The 22,823-nt window shown below is 46.1% G+C and overlaps 1 protein-coding gene across 4 annotated transcripts in view; it reads left to right on the top strand.

Moving 5' to 3' along the window:
- AKAP1 (A-kinase anchoring protein 1) overlaps positions 1-22,298 on the top strand; it is a 43,816-nt gene extending 21,518 nt beyond the window's left edge. For 2 of the 4 annotated variants that reach the window (XM_005298865.4, XM_065572830.1), the window contains exons 2-11: positions 1,477-3,205; positions 7,461-7,594; positions 9,220-9,346; positions 11,886-12,013; positions 13,660-13,837; positions 16,139-16,289; positions 17,591-17,658; positions 19,226-19,299; positions 20,417-20,482; positions 20,624-22,298. In XM_005298865.4, coding sequence (XP_005298922.2) covers positions 1,501-3,205; positions 7,461-7,594; positions 9,220-9,346; positions 11,886-12,013; positions 13,660-13,837; positions 16,139-16,289; positions 17,591-17,658; positions 19,226-19,299; positions 20,417-20,482; positions 20,624-20,686 — 2,694 coding nt within the window. In that variant the 5' untranslated portion in view covers positions 1,477-1,500 and the 3' untranslated portion in view covers positions 20,687-22,298. Of the gene's footprint in view, positions 1-1,476; positions 3,206-7,460; positions 7,595-9,219; positions 9,347-11,885; positions 12,014-13,659; positions 13,838-16,138; positions 16,290-17,590; positions 18,065-19,225; positions 19,300-20,416; positions 20,483-20,623 lie in introns of all 4 variants that reach the window. The other 2 variants (XR_010593766.1, XR_010593767.1) reach the window with 2 other exon arrangements.
- Positions 22,299-22,823: the final 525 nt, after the last annotated feature.

Below are 22,823 nucleotides of genomic sequence, written 5' to 3'. Positions count from 1 at the left end.
TACCTGCCCCGTCCGCAGGTCCGGCCGATCGCGGCTCCCACTGGCTGCGGTTCGCTGCTCCGGGCCAATGGGAGCCGCTGGAAGCGGCAGCCCGTATGGCTCTCGGCCCGCGCCGCTTCCACAGCTCCCATTGGCCCGGAGCAGCGAACCACGGCCAGTGGGAGCCGCGATCGGCCGGACCTGCGGACGGTGCAGGTAAACAGCTCGGCCTGCCAGGGGCTTTCCCTACACAACCAGCGACCCCAGTTTGAGAAACACTGTCTTAAAGCATTTGTAGCTTCGGGTACGTGAGCAAGTGTAGTACTTCCACCTCCAATGAATCTAACTGTATCATAAGTAATGGCAGTAACCTCCTAGGTGAGGGGCTGGGGTCCCTGCTCTTGGTGGCTGTGTTGTGTTTTTTAGACCACCTGGCTTTCGCTTCAGAGAGCTACGCTTTTCAGAGGAATGTTTAGATGTGATTTCTGGTTGGGCCGCACACTTGAGATCCATTAAGCACAGACACTTTCTGCCATTTTTAATTTAGAGATAAACAGTTTTCTTAAATGTCCCGTTTTCTTCTTGCTGAGCTGCAGAACTAAATCTTGTGCATCAAAGCAGCTGAGTGTTTTGATGGTACATTTGTGTACCCAGGTTTCCTTGAATTAATATTGCAGTGGTATATTTATGGATGGGCATCTTCATTGTGAACCTACTCGGACATTGTGGCTTCAGAATTTCAGCACTCTGCTCCTTTTTGACAGCAGCTCCTAAGCAGATGGCAAACCCCAGATGTGCCTGCAGGGGAGCGGGAAATGGATCCAAGAGAAGGCAGAGTGGGAAAACGTACTAGACTAGGCAGGGCAGAGTCTAGTACATACTGGCTTTTAGTATTAAATAGCTGGCACCCACTTGAGCTGTCCTGCCTTCTCATTTTTATTTGCATTACAGCTGTTCCTGGAGGCCCGGTCTGAGATTACGGACCCCGTTGTGCTAAGTGCAGTGGATGCTCATAGCAAGACAGTCCCTGCCCTGACGGGCTTGTGGTTTAATTAGACAAGCCAGGCGAAGGAGGGGAGGGGAGGCAGAGGCACAAAGGTGTGAAGTGATTTGTTCGAGGTAATGAAGCCAGCCAGTGGTCGAAACTGAAATAGAGCCCGGATTTCCTGACTGCCAGTCCAGGGCCCTCTGCGCTGGACCATGCTGACGTAGCAGAGGTGTTCCTTTTAGCTAGACAGAAGTGCTTTGCTTTTAATCAACGTAGCCAGTGATTTTGGGAAAAGAGAGAGGTTTAAGCTACACTGAAAGCAGTCAGTACAACTAGCTAGATTTGGCCAAAAAAAAAAAAAATTATTCGAGGAATCTGTGAAACCTTGATCCCTTCCTCATCCTTTCCGAGCCCCATGCAAGTCCCCAATATAACTTTTCTCTCTTTCTTAGGAAGCATATTATTATTTTTTTTAATGCTAGTTACATCTCTCTTTCTCCCCTCACCAGGTATAATTGCTGAGGCTCCTTAAAATGGCTTTACGCTTCCGCACTTTCTTCCCGTACGCCTTACCTGGAGTGCTGGCACTTATTGGTTGGTGGTGGTTTTTTTCTCGTAAAAAGGAGCGTACAAGCAATCACGACAGGCAAGCATTAGCAGGCGTGGAAGATCAGAGGATTGAACCTCCCATAAAGGAACCTCTGTCCAGAGAAGAAGTAAATGCTACTAAAGAACTGCCTGTGCCCTCGGAAGAGGACTGCCCAGAGAATGAAACCTTAACTTCCCAGCTGTCCTTGGGGTTAATGACACCCTCTCTGGCATGTGACGCTCAACAGAGATTAGATTCCTCCAGGGACCATCCTGCCACCGCAGTAACGACCGTCGAATTGGGCACGTTTGAGGACGACAGTGAAAAACTGGAAAGAGCAGCGTCTCGAGATGAAACCGGGTCCCTTGCACAAGTGTCTCCCCCTTCAGCCCCGAAGAGTGTCGAGTGCAGTGACAATGGTGTGCTTGTTACCAGGCAGGAGTCAGTTTTCAGTGGAATCCCAGCGCAGCAGCCATTGGCATGTTCCGTGGTAGAGTCACTACAAGAGTCTTTGGGAAAGACTGGGGAAAGTGGTGAAGCAGAAAAGACGCACGATTCTTTGGAGAATCCATCTAAGGAAATCCAGTGCCTAGCGGCTACGTCCTCAGACACTGGCTGCCTGCCGGCCCTGGGCTCTGAACCAGAGGATTCAGCCACCGCCCAACCTGCCATTTTAGATGAAGATGATAGTAAGGAAGTCGAGGACACTGTCCCCGGGCAGAGAGAGTCTGTAGTTGGGAAGTTACTGAATAATTGTGTAGAGTCTGCTGGCTTGGACCTGTCCAGGGAAGAGGAGATGTCTGAGATGACGGTCAGTACTGTGCTTAAATGTCATGGAAGGGAAGAGAAGTGCTACAGGGATACGCAGTCGAAAGAAGATAGTTTGGAAAGAGAGAGAATTGGAGGAGTGAGTTTGGACAAAGAGGAAGTTGAGAAAATTGAGCAAGCAGCCATACAGATTATTTCCAAAGTCATCTTAGCAGCTACCGAGGAAGTGCTGTCTAGTTCAGTAAGCGATGTGTCCAGTAGGATCTGTGAAGTCGCAGTCAGCCGGGTTGATAGACCGCTGGAGAGAGTGAGCATTTCATCCGATGAGATGCTTGCAGTGGAATCTAGCAGAGGGAATGAAGCAGTTTCCACAGAGAACGTTGCAACGATACCTGTTTCTCTATCGGAAGAGAAACTCCATCGTTACGTGTCATATTCCAGCTGCTTGAAATACGGGCGCTTATCTAACCCAGTGCAGATAGATCCAAAAGACCATCGGCCAAAGAAATCTGTGCACAGTGAAACACAAGGAGATAACCGGACTTTGATTACGAACAATGGAGAGTCGTTTGAAGAGTCGCATGCAGTAACGGAGGATTCTGGGTGCAGCGCATGTACGTCTGAAGATGGGACAAACGTCGAGGATCCCTTGCAAAGCACGTCACTGTCTCTCCTATCAGGCCAGCGTTCAGACTTGCTGAGCATGTCTGTGATCCAGGACGCTTCCACAGAGCAAAACGTGGCACAGAGTGAGAAACCTCAGACCCCTATATTAGGGGAAGACAAAGTGCCATACAGCAATGGAGTGCTGAAAGGGGACAGTGCAGATCTGAGACATGAGAAGCACTGGACAGCGGAGACAGATGCAGATCACTCAGGAGGTAAGGGTTCACATCTCTTTGAGAGCCTCACATAAGACACATGAGGGAAGGTGCATTAGTACAGCACTGAAAAGTCCTCAGTCCCCAACCCTCATCACAATTCAGAGGGCCTGCTTGTTGGTAAAAATCCTACCAAGTTATAAATAGATGTCTTATGCTCAGATGGACCGAATGAACCCATCCTAGGCTGCCAGCTCCTACATCCCACAGTGATGGGGAAAAACCGTAGCTAGCTATGTGGTGTCCAGGAAACTCAGCAAGACACTGAGCATGCTGGCCTCCATCCAGCAAAGCATTTAAGCGCATGATTAACTTAAAGCACGTGAGCCACCCCAATGAAATCAGTGTGTGTTGGATATGGGCCAGGGAGCTCAGCACCTTGCAAGCATGAGCCCCAAAAGCGCAAGCTTGTTACCGCTTGAGCTCAGGCGGCATCCACTCAGCTGTAAGCATTAGGCTCTTGCCTTTGGTGTGGACCGTTCACTGAAGGGCGGACGTGGACTGTACATGCGAACAGGTGGAGCAATTGCTTGACGTCCTAAGACAGCGTCATCTGTGTCCGCACTAACATGGTCTGTTTGCTTGGAAAGTGGGTGCGAGATGAGAAATCTCCACAGCCTGTGCCCACGTGTAATGTGTTTGGCTTGTCGGGGTTCCTCCATCTCTTTGCTGTAGCATATATCTCTCTCTCTCTCTCTCTCTCTGTCTCTCTCTCTCTCTCTCTCTAGTGGGTGGGTAGTGTTAAAGCCGGGGGTTCTTTTCCTAGCTGCTTTATATTAGGCTAACCTTGTGTGGACAAACACAAACTTCAGCCTTAAAAGCTGTATGTAAACGCTCTTCATACAACCCTGCAGCGCAAACAGCCCCTAAAGACAGGCTGCATTCAATAGTCACTACAGAGTAACAGGAGTGCTGCCTGCTGCTAGATAGCAGGGTCTGCAGCTTTTAATAGGAGACCGGGATTGACCATTTTCTAGATGTCCCCTCTATAAGAAACACTTCTTACTAAAGGAAGAAATTACTCTTACCCTGTCGCATACACTTCTCGGCATGACTAGCGGAGAGAACAAACGCTCTAATACAGGGGCTGAACTGAGACCACACAGTAAAGCGACAAAACTCTCACGCCAGGACAAACTCCAAGGTGATGTAGAGCAGGGATTCTGAACCTTTTTCTTTTGGAGGCCTCCCCAACATGCTATAAAAACTCCACGGCCTGCCTGTGCCACCACAACGGCTTTTCTGCATATAAAAGCCAGGTCCGGCATCAGGGGATAGCAAGCAGGGGCTTGCCTGAGGCATGATGCCATAGGGGCCCCCACAAAACTACATTGCTCAGGGCCCCAGGCTTCAACCCCATGTGGCAGGGCTTCAGCTTTCTGCCCTGGACCCCCCTGAAACCTGCTCGTGGCCCCCGAGGGGGCCTTGGACTCCTGGTGGAAAACCACTGATGTAGAGGGTGATGTAGGTTACTTTGCACGTGCGAGTTGAATGCTGAAAGGGAAGAAAGGAAGAAAGGAAAAGCCGCCGCCTTCTCCCTTGTCACCTCCCTGAAATCCCCACTTGTTCACAGCGGCATCTTGATCAGCAAGTCTGAATCGAGACCCGCCAGGCAGATAGTGGACCCGATTGTATCAGAGCTGTGGCCTGACTTGGGCAGTAGCAAAAACAGAGCAGCTCGTGTGCTCCCTTGGGTTTTTGGTGTATTGGAGCCAGGTGGCCAGAATACAGAAGAGCAAGCGAGGACTGTTGGATCCTCATCCCAGTAATGTACTAACAAGCAGATTGCTGGAAGCTCATCACTTTTATCATCCTTTTATCCCCCAACCATATTTGAAATGTTCAGATGCTATTTAAGAAACCGGTGGCTCCCCATAACTGGGGCTAACAGATTCTCACCCCTCCATTGCCTGATCTACTGATTATGTATTATATTGATTACTTGAGAATTCCCTGTTAACCCTCTGAGGTTTGGTAAATTCTAGTCCTCAGATCAGGCCCAGAGTTGTTAGAAGTACTGTTAATTTGGGAACTCCCACGTGCAGGGTTGCAACACTCAGACTTGGGGAAGAAGCTTGTGAATTTGCAATGGTTTTGCTAACACAATTAGTAAACACACAAACAATCCAATCCAACCCAACCAAGGAGGCAGCAGTAATACAGTATTAACTTCCTGTCTGGTGTCGTGTCATACCTATAGTCACACCATCCTTGTGGAGACCTAGGACTGATGAGACAGGAGGTGATCCACGAGAGTCTTACCCTGTCTCTGGTGTGCCAAAACGTTCCAATGGTCAAGGTCTCAACAGTCTAGGCCGTGGTTAGCCCTGCTATAGGGTCTGGTGGCTGCTGTGAATATTCATAAGAATGTTCGGCCTCCTTTGTCCATAACTAAATTCCTCACCCTAATAACATTGGGGTGTCCTTATGCTATAGGTTAGTATATTAATTATCTCAGACTTGCGAACATATACATCAGTTGGTTGCAACCCAACCCAACCAAGTGGTGCAGTTGAACATCTGCTGATGTTCCTATCCTAAAATATCCAAACTGGCATCCACTGCGTTCTCGTGGTTGCATGTCGGTGTATTTGTTCACCCGAACAAAGTCTTATGATATCGTGTGATTTAAGTTAGACAGCAGCGACCTTACTTAGCCTAAAGCTTGTAGGCCGCATAGCTCTTGCAAGGTGCTTAAGCTAATATCTTGGGCCTGTAGGTTTCTTACATTACTGCTTGATATACCTTGTATTTCTCATACCCTTCCCAAGTAGAAGATGCTGTCTTAGCTTTGGGCCTTTGGGAAGCAAGGCTACCTGACCAGGGGGAATCATAACCCCCAATCTCAACTAAGGAGTAACAGGGAAAGCTCTGCTCGCTCACACTCCAGCGGCATGAATCTGATTCCCATTCAAGGAACGGCTCCGCTGAACTTCAGCACGCTTGAAGTGATCCCCTTCCAGTTTTCAGTGAAACTAAACGGAATTCCGTAACGAAGGGCCTCTGTTTCTCACTCTTGGAAACTTGATTGGATCAAATCCTATGTGTCAAGATGCCACTCTTGCCAAGAGCCTGATCTTTGGCTTGCCACGTGTCTCTAAGTTCCTTGGGCTTTCCCACACCCCATCCCAAAATGACTAAGATCTTTAATATCACCTTGTCCCTCGGAGGCTTCTTCAAGCCTAATGGCTGGAATGGGGAGCAGCGTACATTAGCTTCAGCAGGTCTCTGCCTCATTGAGTTGCTTGGGGGATGTCTGGTTCATGGCATCCTGAAGTCCTTTAAGGTGGGTTGGGGTTTTTTTGCAGCTGGAATGTTGCAGAAGGCTTTGAAGGAGGTCCCCTCGATTGCTCCAAAGATTTCCTCCCCCATCCAGCCACGGGTGGGAGCACTTAGGAGCACTTATAATCAAATTGTGGGAAGGGTCTGTGCTTTGCACTGAAGCAGCCATGACCTTCCATAAAGAGCTTTCGATCTATCTTCTATTGATGTTTGCAGGGCCTCTCTCATTGAAGTACCAGGGCCCCTCCTGCTGACCGGAGAGGCCGGTGATGTGCAGGTGCTTCTCAGTACGGCACATGTGGCCTGCTGCAAAGCCATAGATCTTCAGCGGTGGCTTATCCCTCCCACTGCTTTTACCTTGGTCCAGGGCAGTGGTAATGTGATGACAGGAGGCTTTCAATGGAAAAGACTCCATCTCCCTTTTCCCCAATAACCCATAGCTAGGTTTGGAGTCTCAAAGAGGAAGAAGCTGTCTCATGGCTAGCATGCCGCTGCTAGTCCTATTTAATCCAAGGGGACATAATTCTGATACTGCAACTGTACGGCGTTTGCATTCCGCGAGTTATAGCACCTGGCTTCTGTATTTGACCTGCACAAACTCTTGATGTCTTACACTCTGCCCATTGCATTACAGAGGGTGCTTGTGAACATGGCGGTTCCTAATTAGATTCAGTTTTTTATCATCAGACATGTGGAATTCTTCAGGCAGTTTTAGGGGACAGAAGTCTGTTTCTAGTGGCCTGTTTCCATAAGTAGCACAGAGCAGCCCCAACACATGTTTTTCTTAGAGGAGCTGAGAATTGAATAACAGACTCACAATCTAGAGTGTAAAGTGTGTATGTGCAGTAGAGCCCACAATCACAATGTATGTGAAATGGGAGTTTTGTCAGACTTCATGCAGAGTCTAAGAGCTTGGATTATGCAGACTGTCTGAATGCCGTGGTGTGGGGGTTTTTTTGTTTGTTTTTTGTAGGTTCAGATGTAAATAGCATGGATTCTGTGGACAGTGGCTGTGCCCTTGGGAAGACGGAGAGTTGCCAGAACTCCAAGCCAGGAGTAGAATCCAATAAGTCTGAGCTCACTATCTGGGAGATAGAGGTGCCAAAGGTAACGAGCCAAATACTCGGCATCCGTAACTCCCTGCACTGACCTTGGGGAGCGTTGGCCAGTGGTTAGCGGGGGACTGGGAGTCAACTTCTGGGTTCTAGTCCTGGCTCTGCCACAGTGTGACCTTGAGCGAAGCACATGGCCCTTCTGTATCTCCCTCGGTCTATAAAACGGGTGCTGTGCTTTCTTACCCTTCAGGGTGTTGGGGCTTAACACTCCTTGAAATACCTGCTGAAGAACTCCAAATGCAAAGAATCCTTGTAGGGCTGCTGATTTTCGGTTTTAAGCGATAAACATCCATGGCACAAAAAACCCTGAAATTGGTGTTTATCCAGGAAACCCCGGAAATGGTGACTTGCATCTCAGCACAGAAATGCAGACTACACGGGTGTGATTTCTAAAGCGCACTGATGTGTTGCACATCTGTTGGTCTGTGTAGACCATGCTGGGGCACGTTAAACGTTCCCTAGTGCAAATGAACAGTACCACGTTCCAGCACACTAGGGAGCATTCTAAAGATTAGTTATCAGTGTATATATAGAGCCCCCCAAACCCTTGATTTTCAACCTCCTGAACCCTGATGTACATAAAACTAAAAATTGCTAAAAACACACACACACACAAAATTAGTAAACCCCAAAAAACAGATACCATGATTCTTGGTAGAGGGGGTGCTTTGGCTTTTCTTGCATATGGGGGACAGAGGATGTTCAAGGGGCTTTCTATATTCTCTGCTGAAATTCTGAATGTCTCTAAGGGGCTAATGCCCATTAATGTGCTGAGAACTCCTCTAGAAAGAGCAACTGTCGCTGGGTCTAGGAAGGATGTTCCATGTTCCCTCCAGAGCCTCCCCCCACCCCATCCCCGTTCTACACTTGCCCCATTGCCCAGGCTTTGCTTCATAACATTCATCCTTGCACCTTGGATCCCTGGATGACTCCACAAGATCCCTTCCAGAACTGGTCCTTGTTGCTCCTGAGTCATCCAGAAGGTTCACAGTTCAGCAATATAAGGCATCACTTTCCCAAATGGGTTGAGCATGCTGCCTCCTATAGCGATGCAGTGGGCTCGGTGACACTACGTGAGAAGTTTCTTTTTATGGGATAGTATAACCTAGGCACAGGGAATCAGCCCTGCAGTAGCAGAATCCATATCCTTGGCCAATGAGGACAAGCTGTTAGTATTTCTCCAAAGAAACTTGTAATTGGTTTTAGTTAAAGAGCTAGAACTTAGGGGGTTTTTTAAATGAAAAGCACAATGGCATAATAAGAAATGGGGCCAGATTCAGAGATGGGGCAGCTCCATTGATTTCAGGAGTTATGCCAACCTACACCAGGCCTTCGTGTCTTTGCTGCACTTGCTGTTTCTGCTGACTAGAAAGATGGACTTAACAAAATGTGGGTAAATCAGAAACTGCCTTGGGCTACTAAACAAAATCTCCCTAAACTCTGCTGGGCCAATGTCATTTTACATTTGGTAGAAGCCCAATCTGCGCTGAGTTCCGATTGATCCTCACGGCCCAGTCAGACCTGTGGCACTTCTTGTAGGTGAAATTAAGCATTTAAAAATTAAAGATCCCAGGTGCTGTTCTCACTCCTAACTGAATTCTCCATCTTTCCATCAAGCACTTGGTTGGCCGGCTGATTGGCAAGCAGGGGAGGTATGTGAGTTTTCTGAAGCAAACTTCTGGTGCCAAAATTTATATTTCAACGCTACCTTACACCCAAGATGTCCAGATTTGTCACATAGAAGGTGAGTGAGATGATTCCTGGTTGTGGGTTTTTTTAGACTGTGTCTAAAATCTGACCTCTGGGCGCTTAGATAAAGGGGTGAAGAACTGACTGCAGCTTGGATACTTAACTTTGAGTCCTGGGCTCGAAATGCTACCACCTGTGCTTCAAATAGCATCAATGCTAGGCCCTGTCTATGCTGGGAAGGAAGGTGAATTTTTAATGCATTAAAATCGTGGGGGAGAGCATATGGCTTACCTCAACCAGCTAATGGATGTTAACACACAAGTGCCTTGTCTACACTAGGATTTTTAAATGTCCATCTTTCCCTAGTGCAGACTAGGTTTATGGGGTACCATTTTCCCAAACCCTTCGTCCAGAGATGTGTGTATGAGAGGTTGTTCTAGATCTGTTTCCCTAACTATATGTCTGCACATAGCGACTTGGAGCTGGGGTGATTTGCAGCGCCCATGGGCATGCCCACACCAGCTGTAAGCTAGCTAGTTCGCTAAGAAATAGCAGTGAGGACACCGAGGTGCGGGCTTCAGCGCTGGCTGCATGAGCCTGCCTGACTCTCTCCTCCCCCTCCCCCCCCCCCGCCCCTCTCCCTCCCCCGCTGGATACATACCGTCTTGTGCTGCCCATGCCACCACGGTCTCACTGCTGTTTTCAGCAAGATTAGCTAGAGCATGGCTAGCGCAGGTATGTCGCCTATAATGTGTTAGCATCTAGCTAATCCCCTGCTAACAACCCCGCTGACAGGATTTAGGTAAAAACAAAAAAAGTGGAACTAACGTGTTTGCAGCCATTGGATTGTTCACGTCACCTGTATTTTAGATCCCTTTTGCCTTGTAGGTTTAGACTGTAAGCTCTGTAGGGCAGGGACTCTCTCAGGCTTGGCATAGCTGCGTCTGTCAGGCATGTATTTAAAAACAAAAATCACTACGCCCCTGACAGACGGACACCTCCATTCTGACAAAACCCCCAGTGTAGGGGTTGGTGGAAGAGGGCTTCTGCTGACATAGTTAACTTCATTCCGGGATGTGGTGTTCCTGTGTCTACTCTCCAGGGCCCTGCTGTGCTGGCATAGTCTCCATAGTTGAGGCATACCCTTATGCTGTGCCTGAACATTGACCAGCACAATGGGACCCGTTCTTGGTTGTAACCTCATCACCACAGTAATAAACATAAATCAGTTGTTGTAGATTTTGACAAGAGAAGTCACTGAAAATAAACTTGTACTAAAATATTTTTGTAAATGATTAGGGGAGCTAGGAAAATATTCCATTTGCCAGAATCTTTAAAGGGCCACTGTACAAAGAAATATCACTTAAAAAATATTTATCTTGGTTACTCAGACACTATAGACGCTGTATTAAAACTGAATTGTTTTAAAGGTATTGGTTGACCTTTATGCTTCACACAATGCACAGCCAACCTGTGGAACTCCTTGCCAGAGGATGTTGTGAAGGCCAAGAGCATTGGCCTGCTAAACCCAGGGTTGTGAGTTCAATCCTTGAGGGGGCCATTTAGGGATTTGGGGCAAAAATCTGTCTGGGGATTGGTCCTGCTTTGAGAAGGGGCTTGGACTAGATGACCTCCTGAGGTCCCTTCCAACCCTGATATTCTATGATTCTATAACAGCGTTCAAAAAAGAACTAGATAAATTTATGGAGGATAGGTCCATCAATGGCTATTAGCCAGGATGGGCAGGGATGATGTCCCTAGCCTCTGTTTGCTAGAAGCAGGGAATGGGCAATGGGATGGATCACTGGATGATTACCTGTTCTGTTCATTCCCTCTGGAGCACCTGGCATTGGCCGCTGTTGGAAGACAGGACACTGGGCTAGATGGACCTTTGGTCTGACCCAGTATGGCCGTTGTTACGTTAATCTCTGTGCTTGGCTCATCGTGGACAGATGCTGCGCTGGTTGGTTAAGTTTCCTCAGTTTAAGGGATATTCCTGGCACTCGTACAACACTGTTTTGGGTCACGGAGTGTGGCTGAGACTTTCAAAGCAAGATGTAACCATGCATCTTTCACTAAAGTTAATAGCAGGGATGTAGCTGCCTGGCTTTGAAAATATCAGCTGTCAAGACTCTATCACTGAAACTTAAACACACAAAACAACCACGCCACACTGGGGATTTTGTTTTAGCTTTCTAATGTGCGGCTTATCATGCATTGAATAGCCCTCTTCGGTGAAGCTGAAACCAGCGCACAGTGGTCCCATGGCAGGAGACCTCTTGGCTCAGTTTTATTTACAGCTGTGTATCCAGGCTTTTACCCACATCAAAAAAGATATTTGCTGGTATAGACAGGAAAGGTCTGTATGTAATCGTATCATTCAGGAGGAGTTATAAGGTACTGCCGGTCAGGAGCGCTGGGACAATTTGTATAGTGGGGGTGCCGAGAGTCATTGAACCAAACTGTAAACCGGTCTATGCTAGAAACCACTTCAAGCTGGGGGGAGAGCGGCAGCACCCCTAGTTCCAGCACTTGTGCTGCCGGTGTGTGCCCAACACATCCACGTGATTTAACTCCGTCTTTTTGTCTTCCAGGCTCTCAGCATCATGTAGACAAAGCGCTGAGTCTGATTGGTAAGAAGTTCAAGGAGCTGAGCCTCACCAACATTTACGCTCCTCCAGCCCCATCACTGATGCTGCATTCCCTCCCTATGACTTCCTGGGTAAGCCCCAAGGTAGCACGCTAGCCGTGTGTATATAGTTAGACTGTATGGACGTGCCTAGGAGATGTATCCATAGAGCCACATTGCATTCTCCCTTCATTTTGACTGTCCTATTTCCGATAGGTTTTTCCATTAAGCAAATATCAAGGATGGCCTATCCTTCAATGACTCTGCACCATAATCCGTTCCATAGATGGGTGTGCTGGAAAGACCGGGCGTGTACTGAGTAATTGTGCTCCTTGTCTCAGAACAAAGAACACTTCTTTGATCCATTGCAGCCACTGTACAAGCGGGCAGTCCCACAAAGATTCCTTCGAGACTGTCCTTTGCTTTTCTTGATCAGCACAGATGCAGTTGTTGCATGTCGGACTGTTTCCATCTGTCGTCATGACACCCTGTGTTTAATTTCCTGGATAGACTGCAGAAAATGTACCCAGACCTTCAACCCAAACTTGCTTAATCTCTGACAGTTACATGTCTGACATAATGGGCTTTTGCCTACAGACTAGACATGTTTGCTCAAGAAAATAACTCTTTGGGTTTTTGGTTTGTGCGTGAGGAGATATTCTGGTTCTGTTCTTAGAATCCATTTGCCCCATGGTCAAAGACAATCCGTTTCTGTATATATTGGTTGTCATGTGACTGGTAGAATCATGCTGAATTGTTACTTTCCAGTAGCATCACATTCCCTTTAAGCGTCTATTGCAATTATTCAGATCTGGCATCATAATCAACCTCTGCGCTTTCCACACAATATTTCACATCTGTTTCCCTTTCCAGATGTTGTCTATAAATGACAGTCTATTTGGTAATAGATCTTACTGGGTACACCATGAACTCCAGCATCTGTTAAATAGCTAAATATAGCTTCGGAAGATATACTTATATCTGCCTCCACGGGTAGCAAGGGGGCTGCATGTTTCTAATTCTTTGAGCCTTCTCCTTTAGATTTCTGTTTATAACCTTAAAGGGAAACTCCAATACAGCTCAGGTTGTGGTAGGTGCCTTTAGGTTCTGCTAAGTTACAGCATACCCTCAAAAGCCTGATGGCTGCGCAATGGCTTATGTGAAATGACTTGGCAGGGAAATCCGTGAAAGTGTTTTCATCTCAGAAACCACCATCACAAACTGCGACTTATTTGGCAGCCTCAGCAGAGAGGCCAGGAGCTCAGATGAGCTTGGTATTAAACTATTTTCTCCAACAAGTGATTCTACCAGATCAGTGTTGGGGTATTTTGTCAGGATGGCACAAAATGAGCTTGCATTGTTGTTGCCTATACTAGTCTCCCTGCCCTATTGATAAACAGCATCCTTTAGCGTTGTCTGCATGCTTGCTGGTGCACAACATGCACAATTGCTGTCCCAAAGAATTTACACTAATCTGACACACACACACCCCTTCATGAGAACACACGTCAACAATGACTCTCCGTCAGCTGGTCCTAGGTTCAAACTAGTCTCCTAGAGGTGAAGATCTAAAGAGCCCACTTCTGAACTCCTGAACCACTAAGGCCCCTCATTTTTGTGTGTGTAGTAGAGTAGATAAGGTATCAGTGAAACTGAGTTTATTACTAACCTTTGGAATGAGTGAAGCTCACGTTGCACTAGTACGTTAATGAAAACCTAACACTTTCTCTTTGTGGCAGCTCATGCTACCAGATGGAGTCACCGTAGAAGTAATTGTCGTTAACCAAATCGACGCAGGACACATGTTTGTACAGCAGCACACGCACCCCACGTTCCATGTGCTGCGCAGTCTGGACCAGCAGATGTATGTCTGCTATTCTCAGCCTGGAATTCCAACTCTGCCCACTCCAGTAGAAGGCAAGTCATTTTGTTCCTCATGAATTCTCAAGCAGAACGTCTCCTCCTGGGATCTGTCCCTGGTCTTTCCTAGTAGCATCTAGCAGACTTTCTCCTCTGCGCTTCAGAGTAACTTGAGTCTAGAGTTCACTGAAAGGTATTTTTTCAGTGCCTCTGCCCTGCACTCCCTGATAAATCAAAGTACAAGCTTTCCATTTTCTCAAGTTTGCTTCGCCCTCCAGAGATGAGGGTCTATGACAGAATTTGCCATGGGTCAGACAATAGAGAACCTGTATAAAAATGGGACACAATCATTCTTCACATAACATTATTTACAAATTAATTAAGCTATGTGAGTTTCCTCTAAGGAGACTTACTTGGGAAAATAAGGTGCGAAATAAGTGGGTGTTTGCAGCTCCTAAACATTGGGCAGGGTGCAATGGAAGATGAGTGTAAAAGCTGTGTTTAAAACTATTAGCAAGACCGGTATAATAGACTTTGTGGAAGGGGTATTAAAGCTCATGCTTCAGGTCTTCAGCAAAGGTCAAAGCATTAGAGGTCAGGATGGGCCCTAATGTGGGCGGCAGACCACTCCACATCTGGCTGTTGCAGAGTTCTTCCATTTTCCTCTGAAGCCTCTGCTGCAGGCCAGTGTCAGAGATGGGATATTGAACTAGATGGGGCTTGGTTCTGATCCAGTCTGGCAATTCCTATCTTCCTACCAAGGTAAATTCAAACCAGAACTACTCTGGCCAATTATAAACTACTCTGAAAGCTTTGAATGTAAATCTTGCCACAGTGTGAGCTAGCATGAATATAAACATGAACTTGAGTATTTTTTCACACAACGCACAGTCAACCTGTGGAACTCCTTGCCGGAGGATGCTGTGAAGACCAAGACTAACAGGGTTAAAAAAGAACTAGATGAGTTCACGGAGGATAGGTCCATCAATGGCTATTAGCCAGGATGGACAGGGATGGTGTCCCTGGCCTCTGTTTGCCAGAAGCTGGGAATGGGCGACGGGATGGATCACTTGATGATTACCTGTTCTGTTCATTCCCTCTGGGGCACCTGGCATTGGCTACTGTCGGAAGACAGGATACTGGGCTAGATGGACCTTTGGTCTGACCTAGTATGGCCGCTCTTATGTTCTCATGAGCAGCATTACTACAAGAAGCATGTGTTACCAGTTTCTCGGTGGGGGCGGAGAGGCGTTTTTTATTTACCTTTCCCATAGCCGGTGTTTTCATCTCCTCTCTCGAGCCTTGTCAGTCAGGGAGCAGCATTGCTGCGCGTTCCTGAAGATGTTTGCTGCCGGCACCCTAATTATAACATCAGGATTATTTTCTTTGCTATCAAACCCTGTCATTTTCTCCTTTATAGAGGTATAATTTCTGGCAATGCCTCCAGATTGCTGGCGTGTGCTGTGGTGGGGGGGGGGGAAGCATTCCCGACATGGCTGTTTCTGCTGTATGTGTGTGTCTCACTGAAGCAGTTCAGCATGGTGTACGGGTCCAGCATGCTGTACCCATCTTTAAACGGGGGTGGGTCTGTGTGTGGCTGTTTCTTGGTGGTTCAGAAAGGTGGCAGCTCAACGGAATCTTTTCTTTTCAAGGCACCTTCCGGAGGACACATGTTTGTCCACTGCGTACAGCGTCACTCAGACCTGCCATGCCCCCGGAGAGGACTATTCAGTGGTTCACGAACACTCTGAATACTTCTCTTGCTCAAGTTACTCGTGTTGAGCAGCTACTTTAAAACAAACAAAAGTGCAAAATTGAGCATGCTAAGTACGTTTAGAGAGAGTTTAAAAGCCTCTTATTGCTTCAGGCAGGGTTAGTCCCACGTCTGCTTAATATCACTGGACAGGGCAAGGCGGAGAGAGAAGTGTATTACTGCAGCTGCTAGTGGCACTGGCCATGCTTGTGCTAGGCACTGTACGTTCATACGGTGAGAAACAGCCCTTCCCTGATCAGAATAAACAAGACAGAAAGTGGGAGGGGAAACTGAGGCACAAAGAGGCGCCTTGACTTGCTCAAGGTCATCCAGCAGGTTGTTGGCAGAGCCAGCAATAGAATCCGGGACTCCTAAATCCTGGTCCAGTGCTCTGTCTGCTGGGTCATGCTGCCTCCCTGCTGCGGGGCGCCAGGCATCTCATCTGAAAGCAGCGTGGGCGGGTAGCAGCGTGTCCTCCCCGACGCTGCGCTTCTTCCTCAGCAGACACAGGAGCCTGGTGTCTCTGTCTCTGGTGTCTCCAATGGTTCTTCTAGAAACAGGCACTAACGCTGAGTCTTCTCACTCCTCCCTCTTCTGCTTTGCAGTCGGTGTGATCTGTGCTGCTCCGGGCTTGGATGGCGCTTGGTGGCGGGCTCAGGTTGTCGACTACTTCAAAGATAACAACGAAGTGGAGATCAGATACGTGGACTACGGAGGATACGAGAGAGTTAAAATCGACACACTCAGGCAGATCAGGTCAGGAACTACGTTTTTTCCTTCCTTGACCGGAACAAAAATGGTTGAACTTCCATAACTAAGTGTAATGGCTTGATAGGTATAGGTGTCTCCGCAGTATAATGAAAGCATTAAGGGGGAGTGGTTCTCTCAGCAACTTACAACCGTGTGGGACCCCTGGCTTCCTCACTGAGGCCCCTACCTCTTACATAGTGCTTTCATCCATAGGTGTCTAAGCGCTCCGCAGAGGAGGGCAAATGTAATCCTCACTTAAGTAGTGGATAAACTGAAGAACAAAAAGGTGACTTACCTAAGGGTATCCAGCAGCAAAACCAGGAATAGACCTTCGGTCTACATGCCCCATCCGCTGGGCTGGGCTGCCTCATGAAAACTCTGTCCCTGGGTAGTGACATGCTGAGTGTGTTTGGGGAACGACGCACTTGTTGTTCTCTTCCTGGTGGGAAGCGATGAGGCACAGATACATAGCACCAGCTGGACCAGGGAGAGACATTGCCCTTTCAGAGCGGGTTCCCCCCAGTCCCAGTGGTGCACCATTTGCACGGCTGCATTTGTGGCATGGAAAATGAGATTTTGCAGAGCCAGGGCAGGGGAAGACAACTTGGGAGGAGAACAAATGGAGCAGCACGCGTAATCCCTGCACGTGGGTCTAACTTCCAGCTTCCTACCTTGGCAAGCTGTAGGTTCTTCTAAAATTTCCTGCCGTTGCTTTGCTGCTGGTAGACAAGGTACCGGTGACTGTTAACACTTACAGTGCTTAAACCATGGGTGCCTGCCACTGGCCTGGTCTGTGCTCCTGCTCCCAGTGGAGGAGCTTGAATAGGTGGTAGAAGCACGAGGGATCTCTGGCGTTGTACACCCGGCTGGAGCGGTGGGCGAGATGAGGAAGCAATCTCATTATTATAGTTGTGCCTGGAGGACCCGGGTGAGGTCAGGGCCACAGTGTGCTAGGCACTCGGCGTTACAAGCACATAGTAAGCGCTGTCCCTTCGTCAGAGCTGACGAAGAACGGGAGAAAAGGAGCACTCCATCTTCATTTTGTACGTGGAGAACTAAGACTAAGTGGAGGAGCCCAGAGCTTGAACCCCAATCTCTCATTCCCGTGCCTTAGCCACAAGATGCTCGCTCCTCGCATATGAATTTTGCTCAAACGCTTGTTACGCATACCGTGTCTATTCTTTTGGCTGTAACTAATCTGAAGCAAATGAATTCCTGCTCTATCAGCCATCATCTGTTTAAAGAGTAATAAGGAATTAGGGCAGAGGTGTGTTCTTCTATTCAAGTTGATTCTCTTCTCTTTTAAGGTCTGATTTTGTAACTCTACCCTTCCAAGGAGCAGAAGTTTTATTAGACAATGTGGTGCCGCTTTCAGGTAACATAAATCACTGGAGAGAAACTAATGATCGGCGCTCATGGTGCTTGGTTAAACAGGATGCCATCAGTTTAGAAGCCAGAGTTGTCAAGACTTTCTCCATACCATTTTGAGTCCAATATCTGAAGTTACTAGAAAGTGGATTAGAAAAGTATTATTTTTTCTTGCTTGGTTTTTGCTTTTGCCAGCACTGTGGAATTAGTTTCACTATCTTTCCTGTCTAGTCAGTGTGCAGGTTTTTCACGTGGCTGTGGATGGAAAGAGAAACAGTTAGGGAAAAAATACGAGAATGTAACTTAAAACCACAAATTGGCAGAACTACCAGAGGGCAGCAGGAGGACCTAGAACTACTCTTTAAACCCCTCTTTCCCAATGGACTAGACAGCAAGTGTACTGTCCCTTTAAGGTAACTAAATAAACACATGCAGATTAATTCCTTAATCTACTAGACAAACCTCTGACATTCCCATACTGAAATTGATGGTATGTACAGTTCTGAGTGTTCTTAAAAACTGCCCCAGTGCTGGAAGAGGAGGGGAAATTCGTGATGTCCGTGAACGTCTCCTATGTTGTTGCCGATAGAAATCCAGCCATGTTTTGCTAGTGCCTAAAAGGCTTTTCAATTCTCGATATTTAAGGATGTTAACCCGACCCACTTATAGCACCCTTTGATGTCAAGACTCTGGGTATCAGGAGAGGAAACCCTGTATAGGCGGTAGGCACAGGGTTTGCCTCTGCCGAGGCTGTAGATGGATGGCAAAGGTTGAAAGTCATTCCATCCCAAGCTGCCAGCAGCAGAGTTCACTGTTTGCATGCGCTGTGCAATAAGGGACCTCTTGCAGCAGCATAGGGACTGTCATTGCTGATGATGCTGGAGATGTCTCACGAGGGTGGACCAAGAACAAAGTTTATTTTGAAACATCTTGATCTTTAAGTGTAAAGGGCCCAGGTAGTCTAAGCCCAGAAGGTAGATTTTGTTTTCATTTCCTCAAAGCTCAGTGCATTTGCCACATGGTGCGTGGGAACCAGAGATCAACACCTCAGTGTAGATACATCACTCAACTTGGACAATGAAAAGTACACAGACAGTATTAACGAAGAGTGCAGCTTGCAATGTTAAAATTCCACCCATCCTTCAAGGGATTGTTTATTCTGTCAGTTAAATTCCATTGAATAGCACTGAGTTCCTGTTCACATATTAAACTTCCTGCAGGACAAGTGAAGTCCTGAGCTTACCTAGGCTCAAGAATGCCTCGTTAAAAACTGAAGCGTTAATGTAAACTACCATATGTGAAGACACCAAGGGTCCTCAATAATTACTTTGAATCCATTTATGCACATGTAGCTACTGAGCTAGGATCCTGTTAAAGAGAACTGTTCATCTCCCCTCTGCGACACACATTTCAGTGTGATCTTGTTCGGCTTCATAGACTGTAGATGCCTGTAGCAATGATGAGAGAGATTCTTTGGTCTGTGTTAATCAGGAGATTATTGTAATAGTCTCTTCTGGACTTAAAACCTATGAGCCTGTGAATGTCTGACTTGTTTTCTCCTTTTCTTTCCAAAGACGAGGATCACTTTTCATCAGAAGCTGACTCATCTGTTAGTGAAATGACCAGAGGTACACCTCTGCTTGCACAGGTATGTATATTATTCTGCATTTGGCATTAGTGCGACGGCTACTGGAATATTGTGTCCAGTGCGGGTGTCAGTAATTCAGGAAGGATGTTGATAAATTGGAGAGGGTTCAGAGAAGAGCCATGAGAATTGGAAACTATGCCTTAGAGTGACAGACTCAAGGAAAAAGAACAGGAGTACTTGTGGCACCTTAGAGACTAACAAATAATTTGTTAGTCTCTAAGGTGCCACAAGTACTCCTGTTCTTTTTTGCGGATACAGACTAACACGGCTGCTACTCTGAGACTCAAGGAACTCAATCTATTTCGCCCATCAAAGAGATGGGTAAGGGGTGACTTGATCATGGTCTGTAAGTACCTAGATGAGGGAACAGAGATTTGATAGCAGGCTCTTCGATCTAGCAGACAAAGGTATAACAAGATCCAATGGCTGGAAGTTGAAGCTAGACACATTCAGCCTAGAAACAAGGCTTACATTTTTAATGGTGAGGGTAGCAAAGCATTGGACCAGTTTACTAACGGTTGTGGTAGATTCTCCATCACTGGCAATTGTTAGATCAGGATTGGCCGTTTTTCTAAAAGATGTGCTCTAGTTCAAATTGGAATGAATTCAGGGAAGTTCTAGGCTCTGTGTTATACATGAGGACTGACTAGATGAGCACAATAGTCCCTTCATGTATTTCATAGATTATAATGCTGGCATATGAGAGATGTCTAGAAAACTGCCGGTGCTGCTTATGCTTGGGCAAGAGTCTTTTTATCCTAAAGTATTCCATAGTACTCTGATGAATCAAAAGTTAAATGAAACCCCTCTGGAGACGTGAAACACTCAGCTCTTACCTGGTAATAGGACTCATGCTAGTGAAATCTCATCTCCCAAGAATGGACCAAGTGTTCTTGAGTAATAATACCTAGCTCTCTTATGCCGCTCTTGAGCTGTAGTTCTTAAAGCAATGGTCAAAGGAGACAAGGATCTTTATTTTGTAGATGGGGAGACTGTGTGCCACTGTTCTCCCGCTCAGCCTCAGGAAGTGAAAGCTTAACAGCAAAGCTATGTCTCAGCTCACTGACACACCAGCTTGTCTGCTGTGCTCTATGCTAACATGTCTGTCTGTTTCCAGGTCACAAACTATGACAGTGCAACAGGCCTGCCTCTTATCCAGCTGTGGAGTATGATGGGAGATGAGGTGCGTACACTTGCAGAAATGTAGTGCTCTGGTTTGTATAGACTGAGACGTGGGTTTAAAAACTCTACTTGAGTTATGGGGATTTCTTTTAATGTTGTTTTCAGGCTGGTATTTCCTTCATCTGTCTCTCTTTTTCCTTAGGTGGTGTCAATAAACAGAGCTCTGGTGGAAAGAGGATTTGCTCAGTGGATTGACAGTTACTAGTAAACTCTGAGAGGCCCCAAGCGACCCTTTTTTCTAAAAAAATAAAAATAAAATTTAAAAAATCCCTTTTTTTGCACTGTATTAGAATTGGGTTTGGCAATCCTGTAGGGAAGACCTGTTTGTTTACACCACTGCGCAAAACTCTGTGGTCCATTGAGACTTGTTTGCTTGACTGTTACCATTTCACTTGAAATACATACCTCATTTCAGTGAAAGGCAGGGAGTTACTAAAAGCCATAAAAAAGATACTGTAGCTTTAAAACAAAGCCTGTCCCTGGCCTAGTTCTAAGAGTTATTTAAAAAGAAAAAAAAGTGGGGTTTGCTTGAAGCTAACAGAACACCCCTACCATGTGTTAACTAGCTGCAGGTCTATAGCACAGATGCCCCAGAGGTTCAGTGGCTGCTTTTTCTGAAAGTGATGTTGGCTGTTCCTTAGAAATAGGTTTGCTGCCTAGAAAGTCAACACAAAATACGTAAAGGATTTAAAGTTCAGTTGTCTATTGACTTTTCCATGTTGTGCCACCAACTTGCACAAGTTTTGTTAGTCTGATCCGTGACTGATGCTGGGAGACAAATGAATTGCATTCATGGCACTTAGCCTGGCACACATCTCATGGTAGAAATGTTTTAGGCTGGAGCTGCATGGGAAGAAAACTTCATCTGTGCAGACCTTTGAAATGTAGGATGAATTACCACTACAACCATAGATTGTAAATCTGCTATGTTCCAGATCATGTATTTTAAAAAAATAGATTGCCAAACCCGATTGTAATTTGTAACCATTTTCTAGCTGTGCAAGTCTGTGTAAATATATATAAAATCATTGTAATATTTTGTATAAGAGAAACACTGGAAATCACAAAGGGAACTTTAAAAGATTTTTTTTTCCCCACACCAAAATGTCCTCTGTAAGTAGAAACGGTTTGGAGTCCATCAGTACAGCTGACGTACTCGGAGCATCCGAATGTGGGAGTGTTTCTGCTCTGCTGTGTACAGGATTAGCGTTGCTCTAGATTGCTGTATGGTCTGATTTGTGATCACTGACTCCTTTGCTGTACAGATCTGTTTAAAAAAAAAAAAAAAAGTAACAATTTGGAATTGATATTGCAGTGGTGTTCTTTCTCTCTTGATTTATGTTGGTCCCTTTTAGATTGATATCAGATGTGGAATTTAAAATTTTGTTCAAATAATTTAAGATAACTTAATACTATTAAAAAAAATATTGTAATGTACCTGCATTTAGACATGTGTATTGAGTTGAGATTTGTTGCTGACCGGGAAGACACTTGACAGGAAAGCACTGGTATAATCAAGCCTTGGAAAATGAGAATCTTTCAGACCAATCCAGAGACTCCTTTTTTTTACTTTCGGTGAGCTGATGTGCTGGTCCACCATGCAGACATGAATGTAGCTGCCTACACCAGGATTTGATCAGATTGTATTCTCTTTTTTATGAATTCTCTCTATTCGGGGGCGTACGGTTTAATGTTAGCAATAATGTCCAATGAAAACGAAATTGATAGCTTGGTTAAATCTAAAAAAACAAAAAATCCTCTTGGAATGTGTTTCCCATTTCAATTAAAGCTCAAATTTTAAGCCATCTTAATCAAAATGTGATGAGTAAGAGCCTTCATTTCCAGCCTCTTGTGGTATAGGTGTGGGTGGGAAGGGATCTTTACTTGATAGAGTGGCAGGTGAGACCAAATAGTGATGGATTTAAAATGGGTCACAAAAAGGTGAACCTTCAAAACCCCTGTTCATTGAATTCTCTGATCACTACATCAAGTTTGGTGAAAGACCTTGGACACAGCATTTATTCTCTCCTTTTTCAAAAATAAATTCTTTACAAAAACCTTGCCGTGCAGTCTAGTAAGCACTGGTGCATCGGGGGAAGAGTATATTACGTGCAGATGAAATATGAGCTACGCCACAATTTGAAAGAGGTGACCTCATGTCACGGCAAAGGAGTTCCTTATCTTCCGTTTTGTGAGGATTCAAGTCTCAAGCATACTGGTTCTAGTTTTGCAGGCTATGTGGTTTCTTCTGAAACTAGCAGGTGTACTCTTGTGTTTCTGAGCAGTACGATAATGTGCATTGGCACCTGCCCGTTACTGTCTAGGTGTTTGCGTGGCCCTCA

Source organism: Chrysemys picta, chromosome 19, assembly GCF_011386835.1.
Source record: "Chrysemys picta bellii isolate R12L10 chromosome 19, ASM1138683v2, whole genome shotgun sequence".
Lineage (NCBI taxonomy): Eukaryota > Metazoa > Chordata > Testudines > Emydidae > Chrysemys > Chrysemys picta.
This window is presented reverse-complemented; position numbering and strand designations above follow the sequence as displayed.